At 33.0% G+C, this 17,369-nt stretch overlaps 1 protein-coding gene across 1 annotated transcript; it reads left to right on the forward strand.

The window, feature by feature from the left end:
• Positions 1–958: 958 nt before the first annotated feature.
• On the forward strand, positions 959–12,396 carry LOC134693034 (IgGFc-binding protein-like). The gene is made up of 5 exons (XM_063553729.1): positions 959–1,093; positions 4,543–5,840; positions 8,513–8,600; positions 10,583–10,642; positions 12,335–12,396. The coding sequence occupies exons 1-5, from the start codon at positions 1,036–1,038 to the stop codon at positions 12,364–12,366; spliced, it is 1,536 nt and encodes a 511-aa protein (XP_063409799.1). The 5' UTR covers positions 959–1,035; the 3' UTR covers positions 12,367–12,396.
• Positions 12,397–17,369: the final 4,973 nt, after the last annotated feature.

Consider the following 17,369-nt stretch of genomic DNA (forward strand, 5'->3'; position numbering starts at 1 on the left):
TTGTACACAAGAAACTAAAATTAAAAGAGTACAAGACTAACAAAGGCCAGAGGCTCCTGACTTGGGACATGCGCAAAAATGCGGCGGGGTTAAACATGTTTGTGAGATCTCAACCCTCCCCCTACACCTCTAACCAATGTAGAAAAGTAAACGCATAACAATATGATTATTTTGTTTTCAAAGGTTCTTATAGTCTCGTCTTCAGACAAGGTAACGCATTTATCTTTCAATACAAATAGAGAAATAATGAAATCAAATGATTATGTTACAGTACATGATTATTGTAAGATATCAAGGTTAATTTGTTAATTATTAAGCAATTAAAACGTCAAACGTCAATGCCATATATATATATAACAAGGGAGTCGTTTTCATTTAAAACACGTTTTATTTCAAATAACATTCCCTGTATGAAATATATCCATATATTACCCTCTTTTCTCTCTGAAATTATAAATAATGGATGTTTGTATTTTAAAATTAAAAAAAAACTACAGTATTAAAGTCACATAGTCCTGCAAGGTATATAAATATGCAAACTATCTACTGTGTTTATTATATTTTCAAATTATATGCATAATATTATGCATTATACTGATTATTTACTCAGACGAACCTTTCTGCGTTCTGAGAGAATTTCTCAATCGAGGCGTGTAAAGAACCCTGGGAACTAGAAGAATGCTTAATAGTGTGACTTCCATACATTACACGAATGTCTGTAAAGCAATCATAAAATACGCTCTCGAAAGTTGGTTGATGACATATCAACCAGAACACCTACATAAAATGACATATAGTACATACTAGAACAGTAGGTTATATTACTTAATTCCTTCTCTTTATTATGTACATATTTTTCAATGTGTATTTATTTCCTTGTGTGGGAGTACCAGAACCAGCTCTTATCTCATATATTACATTTATATACAATAATGTAAGTCGTGAACTAAATTCCATATATCTATATATAGGCCAAGGACTTGATAAATACTTTATTAGTGTTCAGAGTGGGTGTTTAGGAGTAGCATTGCCAAAATGATTCTCTCCTACCTAAATATATGTGCATGGATATGTATAGTCCATATTGCGCGAGGTAAATTATTTAATCTATTATAATTTGCACATACAAAGGACGGAAATAAAACCAACTCTCCCATATGTCAATTGTGTATGATTCAGTTGTAGCAAAACATATTTAACATCAAGGACGAGAACTTATGACTTTATTCTTAAAAGTTTTTTTTAACCAAATTTTACTCTTTTTTTTATAAGATTAAATTACTAAATATATACTGAACGGCTTAAAACACGCAAATCTTGTTTGATTCTCTTACAACTACTTTTCATGCTTACCATACTTTTTTCTCTTTACAAAAAATCAACATCTAGCTTTTCTATGGTTATTAAACATACCGATTTTTTTTATGTCGCACGAATTTCTTAAAGCGCAATTTGGGACCCATTAAAGATTGTTTCGTTATTTTTTTGCTTTGTAAAACAGTTCTTTCAATCCTTGAACACACTTAAATCAGTTAAAATGTTGCATCTCGATATTGCCAAGAGTGAGAAATAAAAAAGTGAATCTGCCCATAAGAATACTGCAGACAGAAAAACATAAACGTGCTGCAACTACTGTAAATTCAGAAATTATTGCGAGGTTTTTATTATTGCGAATAATGCGACTGAGTTGTAAACGCAATAATTAAAACTCGCATTTTATAATATTTTAACTGAATTAAGCATGACTTTTCTCAAAATCGTAAAAATTAAAATCGCATTCAAGTGTAAAATGACAAAATCGCAATAATAAATGCACGCAATAATTTCTGAATTTACAGTATACTGTATGACTTCGAAAACTCGTCTTACAGTCCTTCCAACAACGATACAAGTAGACAGGATTTAATGCAGACCATCAATAACCAGATCAACGTGTAGTGACCTTGCAATGTCACTAGAATTTGATTACGCAACTTCATTTACCAGACATGTTTATGACCGCAACGTCAACTGCTTATCAAATTGCAGAAATCCATTGCGCACAGATTCATGCCATGAATGCTTCCAATCAACTGAACTGCCAAAGAAAACCTTAAAGCCCGTAAGTTCCAACCGCATAATTTCCAAAACTCACTTAATGGGTTGAACAAATGCAAAATCTTAAGGTGTAAAACAGAACCCAAAACATGTCGAACATAATTGGTTGACCTTTCTAACGATCATTTTGGCGTGTGTAACAGGCAGTTATTGCTTTTGACGGTGTTTCATTCATTCAAAAATAACCAAAAAAAATAATCTAGTTTTGCGTTTCTAAAGTAGGTCAGTATATATCAAATAAGAAGATTGGTATGGTTGCTAATAAAACATCTATATAACAAAGTCCAAATGGCATGGATTTAAAACAAAATACACTATAATCAATGAGCAAAATCCATTCTATATAGTCAGCTACAAAAGGTTCTGTTACGGCTGATACACCAATATTATAAATTAGGGGATAATAGTTAAACACTCATAAACAAGTTTAACCTTACCACATGCTATATGTGCATGTCTCAGGTCATGAACCTGTATACTGTAGTTGTCATTAAGTAATGTCTGTCATATAAATTGTTCGTTAATTGTTTTGTCAGGAAAAAGTCTATGTGATTTTAAATTGTTATAACTTATCAAACCAGTTTGAAATGCATCAGATTGCCACGAGTCATATAAAAAATCTTGCTCTTATAGACAAACATTAATAACTACACACTCAATAGGTTTAGTGTAAATATGTGCTAAATTAAGCTAGTTTTTTTTATTTAATACCAGAATTGTGTCATCCAAACAACTTAAAAAATGTATTAACGACTATTCCTTTAGAATTGGTTTATTCTTGGTGTTGATGACTTGAATAAACATTGCGAGATCAATATGAATTTATTTTTGGCCACGAGCATCACTGAAGAGACATGTATTGTCCAAATGCGCATCTGGTGCAGGAAAATTGGTACCGTTAATTTTATTACTACCACTGAGTGCCTCTGCTGGTAGACTGTTAGTCCCCGATGGTATCACCAGCCCATTAGCAAGTATTTTAGTAGTGGAATGAAAATACGGATTTTTTGTTTTGTGTTATTAAAATTTGCTGTAACAAAATGTTAGAAATTATTATAAACTAAGGAATGTATCTCCCTCATGCATAGCTCTGATTCCTTTAACGGATTTGGCTATACTTTTTGGACCTTTTGCATGTTTTGAATTATAGCTCTTCATCTTTTATATAAGTTTTGGATTTCAAATATTTTGACCACGAGCATCACTGAAGAGACATGTATTGTCGAAATGCGCATCTGGTGCAGGTACCGTTAATGTTATTTCAAGTAATAAGTTGCATTCAAAATGCGGTTTGTTTTTAATTTCGCTTGATGTGCAATACAGGTGAGTCTTCTGACATGTGAACCTTCTGTCCTGTGCTTCCGCCCTCTAACTACTTCCGTTTATATCATTACTATTAACGTCATAACATAGCGTCTGTTATTGAATATTAGACATATAACCGGCGCATTTATATATCACATTCACGTTTGATTTTCTAATCTTTAAAGAAAAAAAAGAATCTTCATTTTGAAAGGATAAAATTGCGAATGGAAATAGGGAATATGTCAAAGAGACAACAACCGGGCCAAAAGTGTTTACCGTTATTCGTTATGTTCATTTTCCATTAGAAGTGATACCCAGATAAAAGAAGGATAAACAACTGTTCAAATATCGGTATTCATAAGGTATGCGCACACAAATCTGTTTAACACCGCCACATTTTGTATGTACCTGTTCCATAGCTCGGCTGTTGTCGCTAAATCATATAAAATAAGACGTAGACTGATGTTAAATGAGACAACTCTCGACAGATATTAACAAATAAAAGAAGTCACTGCAATGCCTACAACAATGAGCGAGTTCATACCTCATATTCAGTTATTATAGGACCAGAAATGACAACAATTCAAACGAGAAAATAACGGCCTAATTTTTGTACATAGAATGAATGAAAAACAAAAATATTACACAACAACAAACGACAACCACTGAATAACAGACTCCAGACTTGTGAAAGGCACATACAGAATATGACAGTGTCAACCGCGTGTGAAGGTGCTAACCTTCCATCTAACCTGGGACAGTAGTATACTAGACTATTGTTAGCAATGAAAATTCAACGCACGAAAAAATGCCAAACCCGAATTCGGGTTTTAGCTGGTTCTCAACAATAATTTATACTACATTGTAGCTCACCGAAAATGACGTAACATCAAACTTTGAAACATGCAAATAACAAAAATAGAGAGTAATCAAACACACTTAAAGAAGATGGAGGAACAAACACATTTTACTAAAATCGGAATACATATATAAACGGAGATGGGACACATGTTCCTACTCAACTTATGACATTCACCGCTTCGCTTATATTAAAATCTATTTCATTGATCATGTTTATATTCATATAGTTGGTCTGTTAATTAATTACTTGGTTATTGATTACCCTTTCAATTTCGACAGGTGCATTAGATAATAGAGGAACGAAATTTTTGGTAGCCTTTATGGATAATAAAATTACCAACCACGATATACCGCCAGAATTGTTTATAACAACGGATAGTAAACAACTTGTACATGTCAATATTTCTTCGCCAGGATTTCATCATTCTTCACGACTTCACGAATCATTTACCGTGAAGCAGGGTCAGGTTCACCTAACTCAGCTCCATACAAGTTATCGATTGAATCATACCCAATTAGCAAAGAAAGCAATACTGATAAAATCAGACCATGAAATCGTTGTGTATGGTGTTAACCGAGAACTACATTCCGATGATGGTTATCTGGCCTTGCCTGTTGATGCTTTAGGCAAAGAATATTACACCATTTCATATGCTCCTTCGTACTACTATACCCTTTTTACAGTCATCGGGACCGATCATCATACAAATGTTGCTATACAACTACCAAATACCCCTGGTCTGAATGTTACTTTAAAGGGAATCACCTATCACCAAAATGAATGGATTAATCTCACTTTAAATATATATAGTACATTAGAGATCAGTTCAGTGGCAGATTTAACCGGAAGTCATATTATATCCGATAAGCCAGTTGGAGTTTTAAGTGGAAACAAAAAAGCAGTAGTAGGAAACACCGGGGGGTCACGTGACCATCTTGTTGAAATGTTACTTCCGGTAGATTCCTGGGGGAAAAATTTTGCAACAGTCCCTATTCCTGAGAGACATAACGTAGGCGATATATTTAAGTTTGTAGCAAGTGAGGACAATACTATAATCACTGTAACTGGTATGGACCATGGCGTTCCATTCAATGACAAATTCACTATTGCTAAAGCCGGACAATCTGTTCAAAAACATTATAGCTCAGGCTTGTACTCTCATGTTGTCTCGGACAAACCTATTGCCTTGTATCAGTTTTCGCTGACGCAGAAAGGTGGCGTTGATCACGCTGATCCTTCATTGATCACTATTCCACCAATTGAACAATATGCTGCCCATTATACCTTTACAACTCCTGAATATTCATTAGGAAACTACACAAATTATTTCATGTTTGTTGTAAATGGTAATCAGAAAAATGGTCTCAGACTGGATAATCATCCGTTACCTAGCAACACAACATACCACAAGATACCCGGAACTACCCTAGTCGCTGGATATGTCGGAATATCTATCGGTACACATACTGTGAACCATATAAATGACACAGCGGTCATTGGCGGAATACTGTTCGGCAAGGCAAAATTAGAGTCATATGGATTTCCTGTTGGACTTTTGCTGACACCAGTTAATTCTGTAAGTGTATATCATTGCTTAAAAAAATCCAAAAAAAAAACACAAAAAATGCAACGGTATTGGTTTTTGGTTTGCTTATTGCTATTGTTTAAGGCCATATAGTGACGTATACTTTTTAGCCTCCATGCTTGTTGGTCTTTGGTGGAGAATTGTTTCTATGAAATTCACACATTTTTTTTTATTTGTATGGTCCTGTTATTTTAATATAGGTCAGTGCGTGTGATTGTTGTTAACAGTGGTTCCCGCGATAACATTGAACGAACTACATTTTTTTTATTGCCTGACCTAATGAGAGTCTGACAAGTTAGACAAGAACATTAGTAAATACAGTTTCGCTTTATTTGGTTTTACAATATAAGGACAATACAAAACCTGGTGGATAAAATTCAAACTAGTTATGACGATTTTATATCCTCTAAATAGAAATATTAAACATTCAAGATAAATATATTGAAATATATATTTTCCAAAATGAGCTGATTCAACTAAAAAAGCAGATTGATTCCTGAAAATTTATTTGTGTGATTCATGGATGGATGGATTAGTATGTTGTTTATTTTTTTGGGTTAGTTTTTCGAAAATAAAATTTGAATAATTTTTTAAAACAAATAGACAAATTATAAAATTTTAAGATAAACTGAACTATTTCCTTCCCTACGAGTTTTACAAAACATTGTGGACGTTATTGTCTCAATATTATGGAATATTAATCGACTGTCATACAAGTGAAAGGTTTAGTTAGCTATAAGCCAGGTTAAATCCACCATTCGCTTCATTAGAAAATCACTGTACCAAGTCAGGAATATGAATAGTTGTTATCCATCCGTTTGATGGTTTTAAGGTTTTGATTTAGCCTCCTGATTATAAACTTGCATTGAATTTCCTCTGAGTTCAGTATTTTTGTGATTTAACTTTTTTTTAAATGATTGACATACAGAGACGTGCAAAAAGTATTCGGTCACAATGGCGTCGTGTTTACGTTCTTACAGGTGACTGACTTTCAAATGGCTTGCCCCACGACATGTACGTCACTGAGTATTACTGAACTAATCTTTAGGCGTTGTGCATCACATGGGCTTTGTCATGTGACGTTTGTTGTCGTCTTCCATTGTAGTTTGTTAAAACAAGTAAAATAACAAGATACGTAGAAACTGTCAACGGATGTCAAAAACATGATTGTGCGAATGTTCCAGAAGAGGTTTTCTCTTAAAAATATCGCTGATATACTTAAAATTCCAAAGTCAACAATTATTGACAATGTTCGGAAATTTTTAGACACAAGTTCTGTGGAGAATAAACCAAGAAGTGGCCGACCATTGTTTGTAAAACCACGCGACTACCGCAAGCTAAAACGCATTGTAAAGACAAGTCGGGGGAGTTCTCTGTTTGACATAACAAACAAGTTTAATGAAGAATATTGTGTTCCTGTGTATAAACGTACCATTCAGCACCATTTACATAAACAGGTGTATAAATAAGAAAGATCTGGGAAGTCAATGCAGATAAAAAGGAGATGGACGGTGATGGATGAAATTATGATTGGACATGATGGACGTGTTTATGTATGGCGTAAAGAGAAGAGGAGTGGATACTGGACCTGGTTAAACCGCAGATACCACGAACAAAATATCAAGTCATGATTTGGGGTTGTACTTGCTCAAATGACGTCGGTTAATCTACTCCTGTAGAAGGCAAAATTATTGCTGTTAAATATCAAAAAGTACTTGATGAATATTTGTGGTGAGTGATAGCTCGGAATTTTTCGGGAGGAAATTATTTTTTCAGAATGACAACGCCCCTGTCCATCATGCACGGTCCACGCAAGATTTTGTAGCTCGAAACGGAATAAACGGTATGAGCTGGCTTGCACAGTCCCCAGACTTGAATATAATAGGAAAATGTTTGGTTATATATAAATAGGAAACTTCATACACGTACTTCATATCTAAAATTGATTTGTCCCAAGAAATCCACCGTGAGTATATTACACCTGAATATATTCAGTACTTATAAAAGTCGATTCCGAAATGGATATTAAATGTAATCTAGCTAAAAGGACACTTAACAAAGTATTAGAGGTTAGGTTTTTTTTTGTTATATTTCATTGTTTGATTTTTTTACAGCACAAGCACGGACTTTGCAACTTTCGTTTTGAAACGTAAACACGCCGCCATTGTGACCGAATACTTTTTGCACGTCTGGGTTTTTACCGTAGATAAACAATTATAAATATCAGAAGAACCTCTAAGAATAAAAGGTGATAATTAACGGAGAGAAATGTTACAATTATCGGAGAAAGTACTTGTAAACGAAAACTATTGATAGAGATGAACATTTGAACAAAAATAATGTCAATCGCCGTTTGTGACCCCATTTAATGTCAACTAAGACATTAATGAATAACATGCAGACAACACACACTGATTTGCAATCTTTGTCCTGAAAATATAAAATAGTGCCCACAGACAATAGACAGATAGGTCCTATAGTTCCAAAAAATTGAATTACTAATTGATCCCAACTGTACCTAACATTCAATATCAGCTGTATTTTGAAACGCATTGTAGGGTCGTCAGGCTGAAGCGATTCAGAAAGGTGATGAACAAAATATATAAAAAATTACTACTGTAAACATGAGAGACTTGCTGAATATTTTTATTCACGTATTTTAGGATTGTAAAGCTAAAGCGATGGATTATGGCGATGAAATTGACAACGACTGTGACGGTGAAGTAGACGAAGAGGAATGTGATGGCAAAGGTGCGTAATAGATTTTTCTCTCATGGCACAGAAGAAAAATACTATAAAGAAAAACAAATCAAATATCACTCTTAAAAGAGGGACGAAAGATACCAAAGGGACAGTCAAACTCATAAATCTAAAACAAACTGACAATGCCATGGCTAAAAATGAAAAAGACATACCGACAAACTATAGTACACATGACACAACATAGAAAACTAAAGAATAAACAACACGAACCCTACCAAAAACTAGGGGTGATTTCAGGTGCTCCGGAAGGATAAGCAGATCCTTCTACACATGTGGCACCCGTCGTGTTGCTTATGTGATAACAAATTCGGTAAATAGTCTAATTCGGTAGGTCATATTCATAAAAAGGAAGGGGATTGTAGTTACGACGTAAGGAACATATCTTAAGCATCACACGCAGCGCTAAAATCTACCATTAAAAGTCTTTTTTTTATTTCAAAGTTGCTTTCCTCAAGCAATACTTGGAATTCAAATACCGGTCATCGCAAATCGTAAAATATTCGCCATATTCACAACTAGTTAGTTTAAGGTCCAAATAATTTAATTTTTTATAACCAAATATAAATCATAACGTTTTACGTGACCTAATGATAGATATCATTTCATTTTGTGTGATAGCTAGAATGATTCTTAAGCCCTATGACAAGATTTTGAAAAACACGTGAAAACTATTGAACAAAATCTTTAATTTAACTATGGTTAACGCATATTTACAAGCTTACTATTGAAAAGTATCATATTGAAGTAGGTATTGAAATTACACATAATAATAATACAAAAGACTGTGTGACTGTTCAGAAATATAAGCCAAACTGTGTCATATTCATTATATGGAAATATTTAAAAAAAAAAGACATAATACCAGATATATAGTGTGCTAAGTGCCTAATAAGATATATGTGGGGTACATGAATCACATTAATGTTTCATTAAACAAGAACGAACGCTTTGGATTGAGTGCAAGAAAGATTAAAACATTATTATGTCCATGATCCTTCTAAATTACAAAAAAATCAATACATGGGATGGATTAACCAAAGGAAAGATAAAACATGTAAACCCATTTACTTTTATTTAGTTTTTTGCTTGGTGGGGAGTTTGCTGGATTATTTTTTTTTTCAGAATCGAGTTACCGTCATTTATTTGATTATTTTGTAAATTAATTAAATGATTAAAGTTGATAGTCTAAATATAATGCATCGTTATAGCTGACGACAGTGAAGGCCGAAATGATTCTGTTTTATAAGAATCGAGTTACCGTTATTTACTTAATTAATTTGTAAAAGAGGCACAAAAGATACCAGAGGGACAGTCAAACTCATAGATTGAAAATAAACTGACAACGCATTGGCTTAAAATAAAAAGACAAACAGACAAATAATAATACAGAAGACACAATATAGCAAACTAAAGACTAAGCAACACCAAAAACTGGGGTGATCTCATCTGCTCCGGAAGGGTAAGCAGATCCTGCTACAGATGTTGCACCCGTCGTGTTGCTTATTACAAATCCGGTAAATAGTCTTATTCGGTAGGTTACATTTGTGAAAGGAGAAGGTTATTGAAGTGACGAAATAAGGAACATATCCGATATCATATGTGAAACGGTTATTCAATAACTGTCAACCGATGGCGTCCGTAAAATTTACGAAGGGATAATTTCAACTTCACCATATGAAACTCTTGGTTTAATAACTTCTTTGTAAGCAGCAATCATCTTTCAAGGTAATCAGGATATAGGAAATACAGGCCCGGGAATATCGCATCAATTGGGAGATATATACTCCGCAGGCAGGAGCTGCTGGAATGTTCCTTCATAGAAATGGAAAAGTTACAATAGGAACCTGAAATCAACTCTTTTGTCGTAAAGTTTTGTATTCAACCAACCATCATTGTTAATTTCTAGATGTAAGTCAAGCTATGTAAATTAGTTAACTGATTGAAGCTGATAGTCTTATGCATCTTTGTAGATAACGACGGTGATGGACGAGTTGATGAAGACTGTAGGTGCTGTGCTCCGCAGGTGGTAGGTATGTATGCTTCAAGATGTAAGGTTTGTAATACTTGAACTGTGAGGCATAAATTCATACACAAATAATGAACAATGTATTAGCTAGTCAACTACATGTTACCGATTAACTTGTTAGTTTTTGCATGATGCTCCATCAGTTGGTAACAGTGTTATTTAGTTGTTTTTTTGTTTACCTTTCATTCCAACATTATTGTCAGAATATTATATTTATACATTAAAGATAAACTTAAATAGGGCACGTGTTTAAATACAATATCATTGCATTACATAATGGTATAACCAGGTTTTCCCTAGGTCAATTCTTTTTTTCGCCACCTCTTTCGCCAAAACAATATATTTTTCGCCACTTTATTATTTGTCCGCCAAGTAACACAAATATATTTCTCTTCAAATTTTCATTTTTTCCAGCCCCTCCCCCCCCCCCCCCCCGTAAATAAGAAGTGATTTTTACAACAAAACGAAGCATCTTATCACTTGGAATTGATTCCTCGTGAAATGTGTAGTCATTACATTGAAGGGTTACTCTCATGCTAACCTTTTGAATAGATTGTTTTCTTTTCTAGACCATCGTAAATAAGTAAAACTATATGCTTGAAACTCGTGTGTCACTGAAACGACTTTGGCGTACCCACTCAAATCAATGATCTATATGAAAGTTAAATGATAAAGTTTTAAATCAGAGACCTTTCTTGCTTTTGAACATTTTTCGCCATAACAACAATTTTCTTATCTGGACTATCATTAAAAGAAGGAAAGGAAGCGTAAAACTTTTGCGTCAAACACGTACGTCGGACAGTGGTTAATAAATCCCTTTTGTGACATGGGACAGCAGCCATTTAACCATATCATTTTGTCATATCATACAATCAACACCTTTATTAATTAGTCCTTTGATGTCGATAGCTATGAATGCAATCAGCTGATTATTGATTTTCTGTCAAAATCTTAACAAGTTCAAGGTGAATTCCCTGAGTATTGACTGATCGGTAAAGTCAAAGAAACCCGAAAAAGGTAAATAAACAAGATGGCTAAAAATAAATCGTTATATATATTTCTTACGCCAAATTCTTTCGCCAATGACGAATTTTAATCGACACAACTATTAGTACAACTGTTCAGCCTCAGTAAAACCCTTGCTTCTGAATGTTCGCAACTCTGTTTCAAAATAACAAGCGTTTTCCGTTCAAAAACATTGAATAAATAACAAGGATTTTTTTAAGAATTGCAAGTATGTCTTTTAAACTATATGTTATAACGTTATGAAGAGAAAAGTTTGGGTTAGCAGGTTAAACTTGCAGGAATGGCACTATAAATCAGGGGATATTGAATATCTAGCAAATATTCTGAAACAAAACGAGCGAACATCCAGCATTAAGGCGACAGTTTGACTATGCAGGAGGAATAAATACACAGCCATGTTTACCGGTAGTTGAAATAAAAGCAATTTGCTCATACGTCTTTCTTCAATAATAATCGAAAAGTTAAGTACATCGAAATAGTGAATGGAAAAGCTTATAATTACATCTTTTGCAAATGTATAAAGAATTTGTTTGATAACTTCTTCATCGTCAGTGGAGCTCAGAAATGCAAAAATCTTTGAACCGCATTGTCAATAGAACAAATGTAATTACCTCATATGAAACAAGGACAATGTTTGTTTGCATAACTTTCAAAATGTTCTTTATTTCAGTTGGAAGACGTCGAAAGAGGAATTTTATATAACTTTACAATAAAGGTAGTTCATACACACAACGTTGACCTTATATTTGTTTAAATCAGCAGCATGTATTGAACTATTTTGGTAGCGTCAATCAAGAAACTGCCAAACTCAATCTAGCAACTGTTTTCTAGTATATTGTATAAAGTGAATACCATAATGATCATGGACATGGTGTATATTCGACGTAAATATCCTAGACCGACAAATTGTATTTGAGACCATCCAAATGTCATTGTTCATTAAACTGTGAAATCAACATATGTCGAAGGGAAAACATATAGTATCCTGGAAACAACCATTTAATCCAATTGTAGAAAAATTGTGCAGAGCAAAGAAAGAACCTTTCTGGCATATAGTGCAAGTGATATAAATCACATGCACATCACTACCAGGCATTTACACCGATACAATATGTCAATTATTTTCTTTCATCACTTAAAAAGATATACATCATAGGGAGTTTAGCAATACCAACAATAACGTATTTACCAATGATAAGTAGGTGCCTTTGATTTTGGCACACCGCTGTAGACTTATTTGAGCATTATCTCACTCGGGCATTTATGCAAAAAATGATAAGTTCAACATGTTTGAATCCAACCACCGATCACTACCAGCATAAAGGTGACATCACCTGTCATAATAAGTTTTACAATCAGTGATTTATAATATCCAAGTATTTGCAAAAGAAGAAAGACCAGGGGTCCAAACTCACTTCATTATATCGGTGGACAAAAAGTAACCGCACTTGTTGTCTTTGATGTCCCTATACGTCTTTGTTGATGCTGTTCAATTATCCTTGACTTCGTATATGTGTTGACCATCTACTTCTTCGTCTCATGTGTCAGCGATTACAAAATGCAATTCTGGTGCCAGGAACACTAATCCTGATATTTTTGATAGTTGTTGTCTATAGATTCGATATTCAAACAGTCAATGTGCTGCTATGGAATCAAAAAAACCAATCGATGTGGTATAATTGCAAATTAACAAAAGAACAATAATTTAAAAACAACTTCTAATAATTAATACACGTATACAGATATAAGAAGATGTGGAGTGAGTGTCAAAGGAACAACTATTCATCTATATGTCTATTTTGCTATCTAACATATTTCCGTATAATGCAATGAGGAATATCTTTATTTATCTTCAGAATGATTCAATTTATTTCCGATAGATATTTTAGCTCTAGGAACTTAAGAGTTGGTTTGCATTATTTGTCCGTCTTAACAATTCATTTACTACTAATTTGCAATTATGTATTCATACTGCTAGTCCAGTCAAACTTAGGTTTAACCTCAAACTAATTGCAACAGAAAATGTTTTAGTTCTAATCTATAGCATTAAGCTCCAAATATACACATAAAATCTAACTTGAGAAAAACAAAAAATTGCCATTTTCAATTTCCTATGGAAATTCTTATTGGAAAGGGAAGATAACTCCGCAAAAATGTGTCTTTTTTTGTCAGATTTTGGTTGATTTTCTTAAAATTGATGTAAATCATGATACTTTGATGGAATTATAAGTTCGTATTTGACTATATTCATGATATTATATCATCTTCTGCTCATGAAATGTACAAAATGGAGTTCATTCATTCATTCATTCATGTCTTTATTTCCTCATAATTGAGATATAATGAATAAATACAATTAACTAAATATCAGACAACAACAAAAAAAAAACGAAATAGGTACACAACAGTTTTTCTCATATACAGACAAATATATACACTTTGGTCACTCAGAATTAAGGCCTTCTATAATCTCGATTGATGACATATCATGTATTGCATAGCCTGACACACCGGCCATATAATGCTAAGCACTGAACCACATGGGCGTGACATAGTCTCTCAAACTCAGAATATTCAACACTTAAATTTAATGGAATTCTTCCGAGTAAAATTTGATATATATCCTCATCGTCATATTCACTTAGCTCAGAATAAAGTTGTAGCGGAAAATTCTCGATGATAATATCCCACCACAATTCGCGCAGCTCTAAAGTGCAAATGCAGGAACAGCATGCATGTACATATACATCACTAAAGTCATTTTCGCATTCGATGCACTTATCTCCTGATGAATTTGGTATATCAGCTAACAGTTTTGTAATAAAATATGAATTTCGTATTTCTGCAAACGATTGTGCTTTTTTCCAGAAGTTTGTCATAGAAACTGTTTTATGGATATTTCTAAAACGCACAAAATTGTCATCTAACGCAATACGGTTTAACCAGTTGACTGACTGTTGTTCGTTAACTGTTTTGTGAACAATCGATTTCCATTGACTTTTTGATGGGAAACTACCAGTATCAATATATTCAGTAAGATACTGAATAAGTCCATATGTTCTTAGAATGTCAATGATATCCGGGATGTATCCATAGTGACGGCGGTGAGGGTCTATGAGGAATGAAAATAGACGAACCAAAAATATTCTTTTTGAAAGATAATTGTTATCTAACGTACACAGTTTTTGAAAAAAGAACAGTTTTCTTTTGTGGATAAAACTCATAATCGGATGAATTCCAATAATGCTCTCGCACATATCAGATCTGGTAGAAGTTTTTAAAGCTAAAATGTGTTTGACAATGAAGTGCTGAAAACAATTAAGCGTCGTTATATCAAAGGATTTGAGGTTACACCATGTTTCACAGCCATAAAGAACGCTTGGTAAGACAACAGTTTTGTACAATTTAACTAATACAGACGGATTAGTTGCTCTTGACATTACTCCTTTCAACGCGAAGAATGCGTTTTTACCTTTTCTACAAGCATTTATAGTTCTGTTCTTTGTTTTGAATCGAGAATTAAGTTCAATACCTAAATGTGTATAGTTGTTAGATAAAGGAATATTCTTATTTCCAATACATCAGTGGAAGTTAACATTGTTTTCTCTCGTATTTATGGAGAATTGTATAATACTTGATTTGCTTGCGTTAAAACAGAACCGCCAGTTTCTAGAGTACTCGAAACACACATCAAGCATGCGTTGGAGAGAAAGTGGGGTCGTGGCAATACATGATATGTCATCGGCAAGAGCAGGTGCAACACAATTGATACTGTATATACCTGTGTTTTGATTGCATTTCTCAATTTCACATATTAAATCATTAATAAAAATTAAATACAGTAAACCAGACAGCACACTGCCTTGTCTTACACCTTCTAACACTGGGAAAAAATTTGACTGGTGCTGGTTAACAACTATAGCACTCTTTGTATTTGTATGAAAGTCATTTACTATTACCCATAATTTATTGTTAACACCTAGTTGAAACAATTTGTACATAAGACCAAGTCTCCAGACTGTGTCAAATGCCTTCCTACTATCAAGAAAAGCTACAAAAATCTTACTACAAAATTCAAGATTATGAAAAATGGTCTCATGTAGATTAAAGGAAGCTGTTAGGCAACCGAGGTTCTTCTGAAATCCTTGTTGTTGACAGTTAGGGAAGTTTATGTTTTCCAATATGATAAGCAAACGGTTTTTTATAACATGCTCAAAGACCTTTGAAACACACGGCAAAAGTGTAATCGGACGGTAAATCAGCATCTGCTCATGAAATGTACAAAATGGAGTTGAATTGGGTATTATTTTTTTTTTGGCATATTTTTCACTAAAGAAATTGCAAATTTATGGCTTTGTGACTATTTTGAAAAAATATAATGTGAAAATTTGGTATTGTTTATATCTGTAAATTATATTTTTTCAGCATCTACGTTGTTAAAAGAAACTTTTAACCACAAAAATAACAATATATGCTGAATTATTATTTTTTTTTATAATTTGAGATTTTTTACCTTCACTAGTTGAAAAGTTTAAAAATTGGTCAACAAATGAATTTTAGATTGTAGTTTAATAAAGATATGAAAACACCTTTAGAATTGTTTTTCATACACTAAAGACGTCTAAAATATCTAGAATCAATATATTCTTCTGCAAAAAAGCGGTAAAGTTATAATTTTTTATCCATTTTAACAGAGTTATCTCCCATTGCAATGCAAATCTCCATAGGAATTAGTGGGACTTTTTCCTGTGTTTATTTGGGTTAAAATGCAAATGATTAAAACTTACAAAATCTTCTGTTGGACTTACTTAAGGTTAATATGGTCAAATGAATGCTAGGTTGACTGGACATTAGTTTTCAGATATCTTCCTGCTTTCGTTGGTGTTTTGTGTGTTTTAGAATTAGATAAAATCCTTATGGTGACATGAAACTTTGATATCTTATAATTTAAGTATAGATAAAACGAAATCTGAAATTGAACCTCATTAGAAAACATTTCTGGAAATTTATGCAATCTGGTTTTTTTGGGGTTTTTTTTCCATCTGTTTTTTTTAATTTTTTTTATTTTCTTATTAACCAAAATTCAATGTTTTAACTTTGAACATATTTTTCTGTTGATTTCATCCTTATTTTATAAACTAATGAGATTTCACTATGATATCAAAATTGATTACAGTCATTACGGTCTTAGATGTATAAATACATAGTCTCGTCCGAGATGTTAGATAGAATATGTCTGTAAAGAGTTTGCCGATCTCTCTGCATTTTGATAAAGGTAATATTTGTTACAATACTAAATGGGATCCACTTTTTTGTTTCGGTCGACCGATTTAGACAAACTTATCTTAATATTCTGATTCGATTATCCGTTTATGTGTGACATGTGATTAGACGTTCAATTAGTCAATCCTCGTAAATGCTGATGTCATATTTCTCTCGATTTATCGGTTCGGTATATAACAATGTGTTGATGAATACAGATTCAAAAAGGTATTTTTAAATTCATATGTCAATATAAAGACAAAATATCAGAAAGAAATTTCACCATGGCCTATGCAAATGTTAATGTTTATTATGTTAATGTTAATTATGTTAATGTTAATTATGTTAATGTTAATTATACAAATGTTAATGTTATTTATGCAAATGTTAATGTTAATTATGCAAATGTTAATATTGATTATTCAAATGTTAATGTTAATTAT

This window comes from Mytilus trossulus, chromosome 12, assembly GCF_036588685.1.
Source record: "Mytilus trossulus isolate FHL-02 chromosome 12, PNRI_Mtr1.1.1.hap1, whole genome shotgun sequence".
NCBI classification, from domain to species: Eukaryota; Metazoa; Mollusca; class Bivalvia; order Mytilida; family Mytilidae; genus Mytilus; species Mytilus trossulus.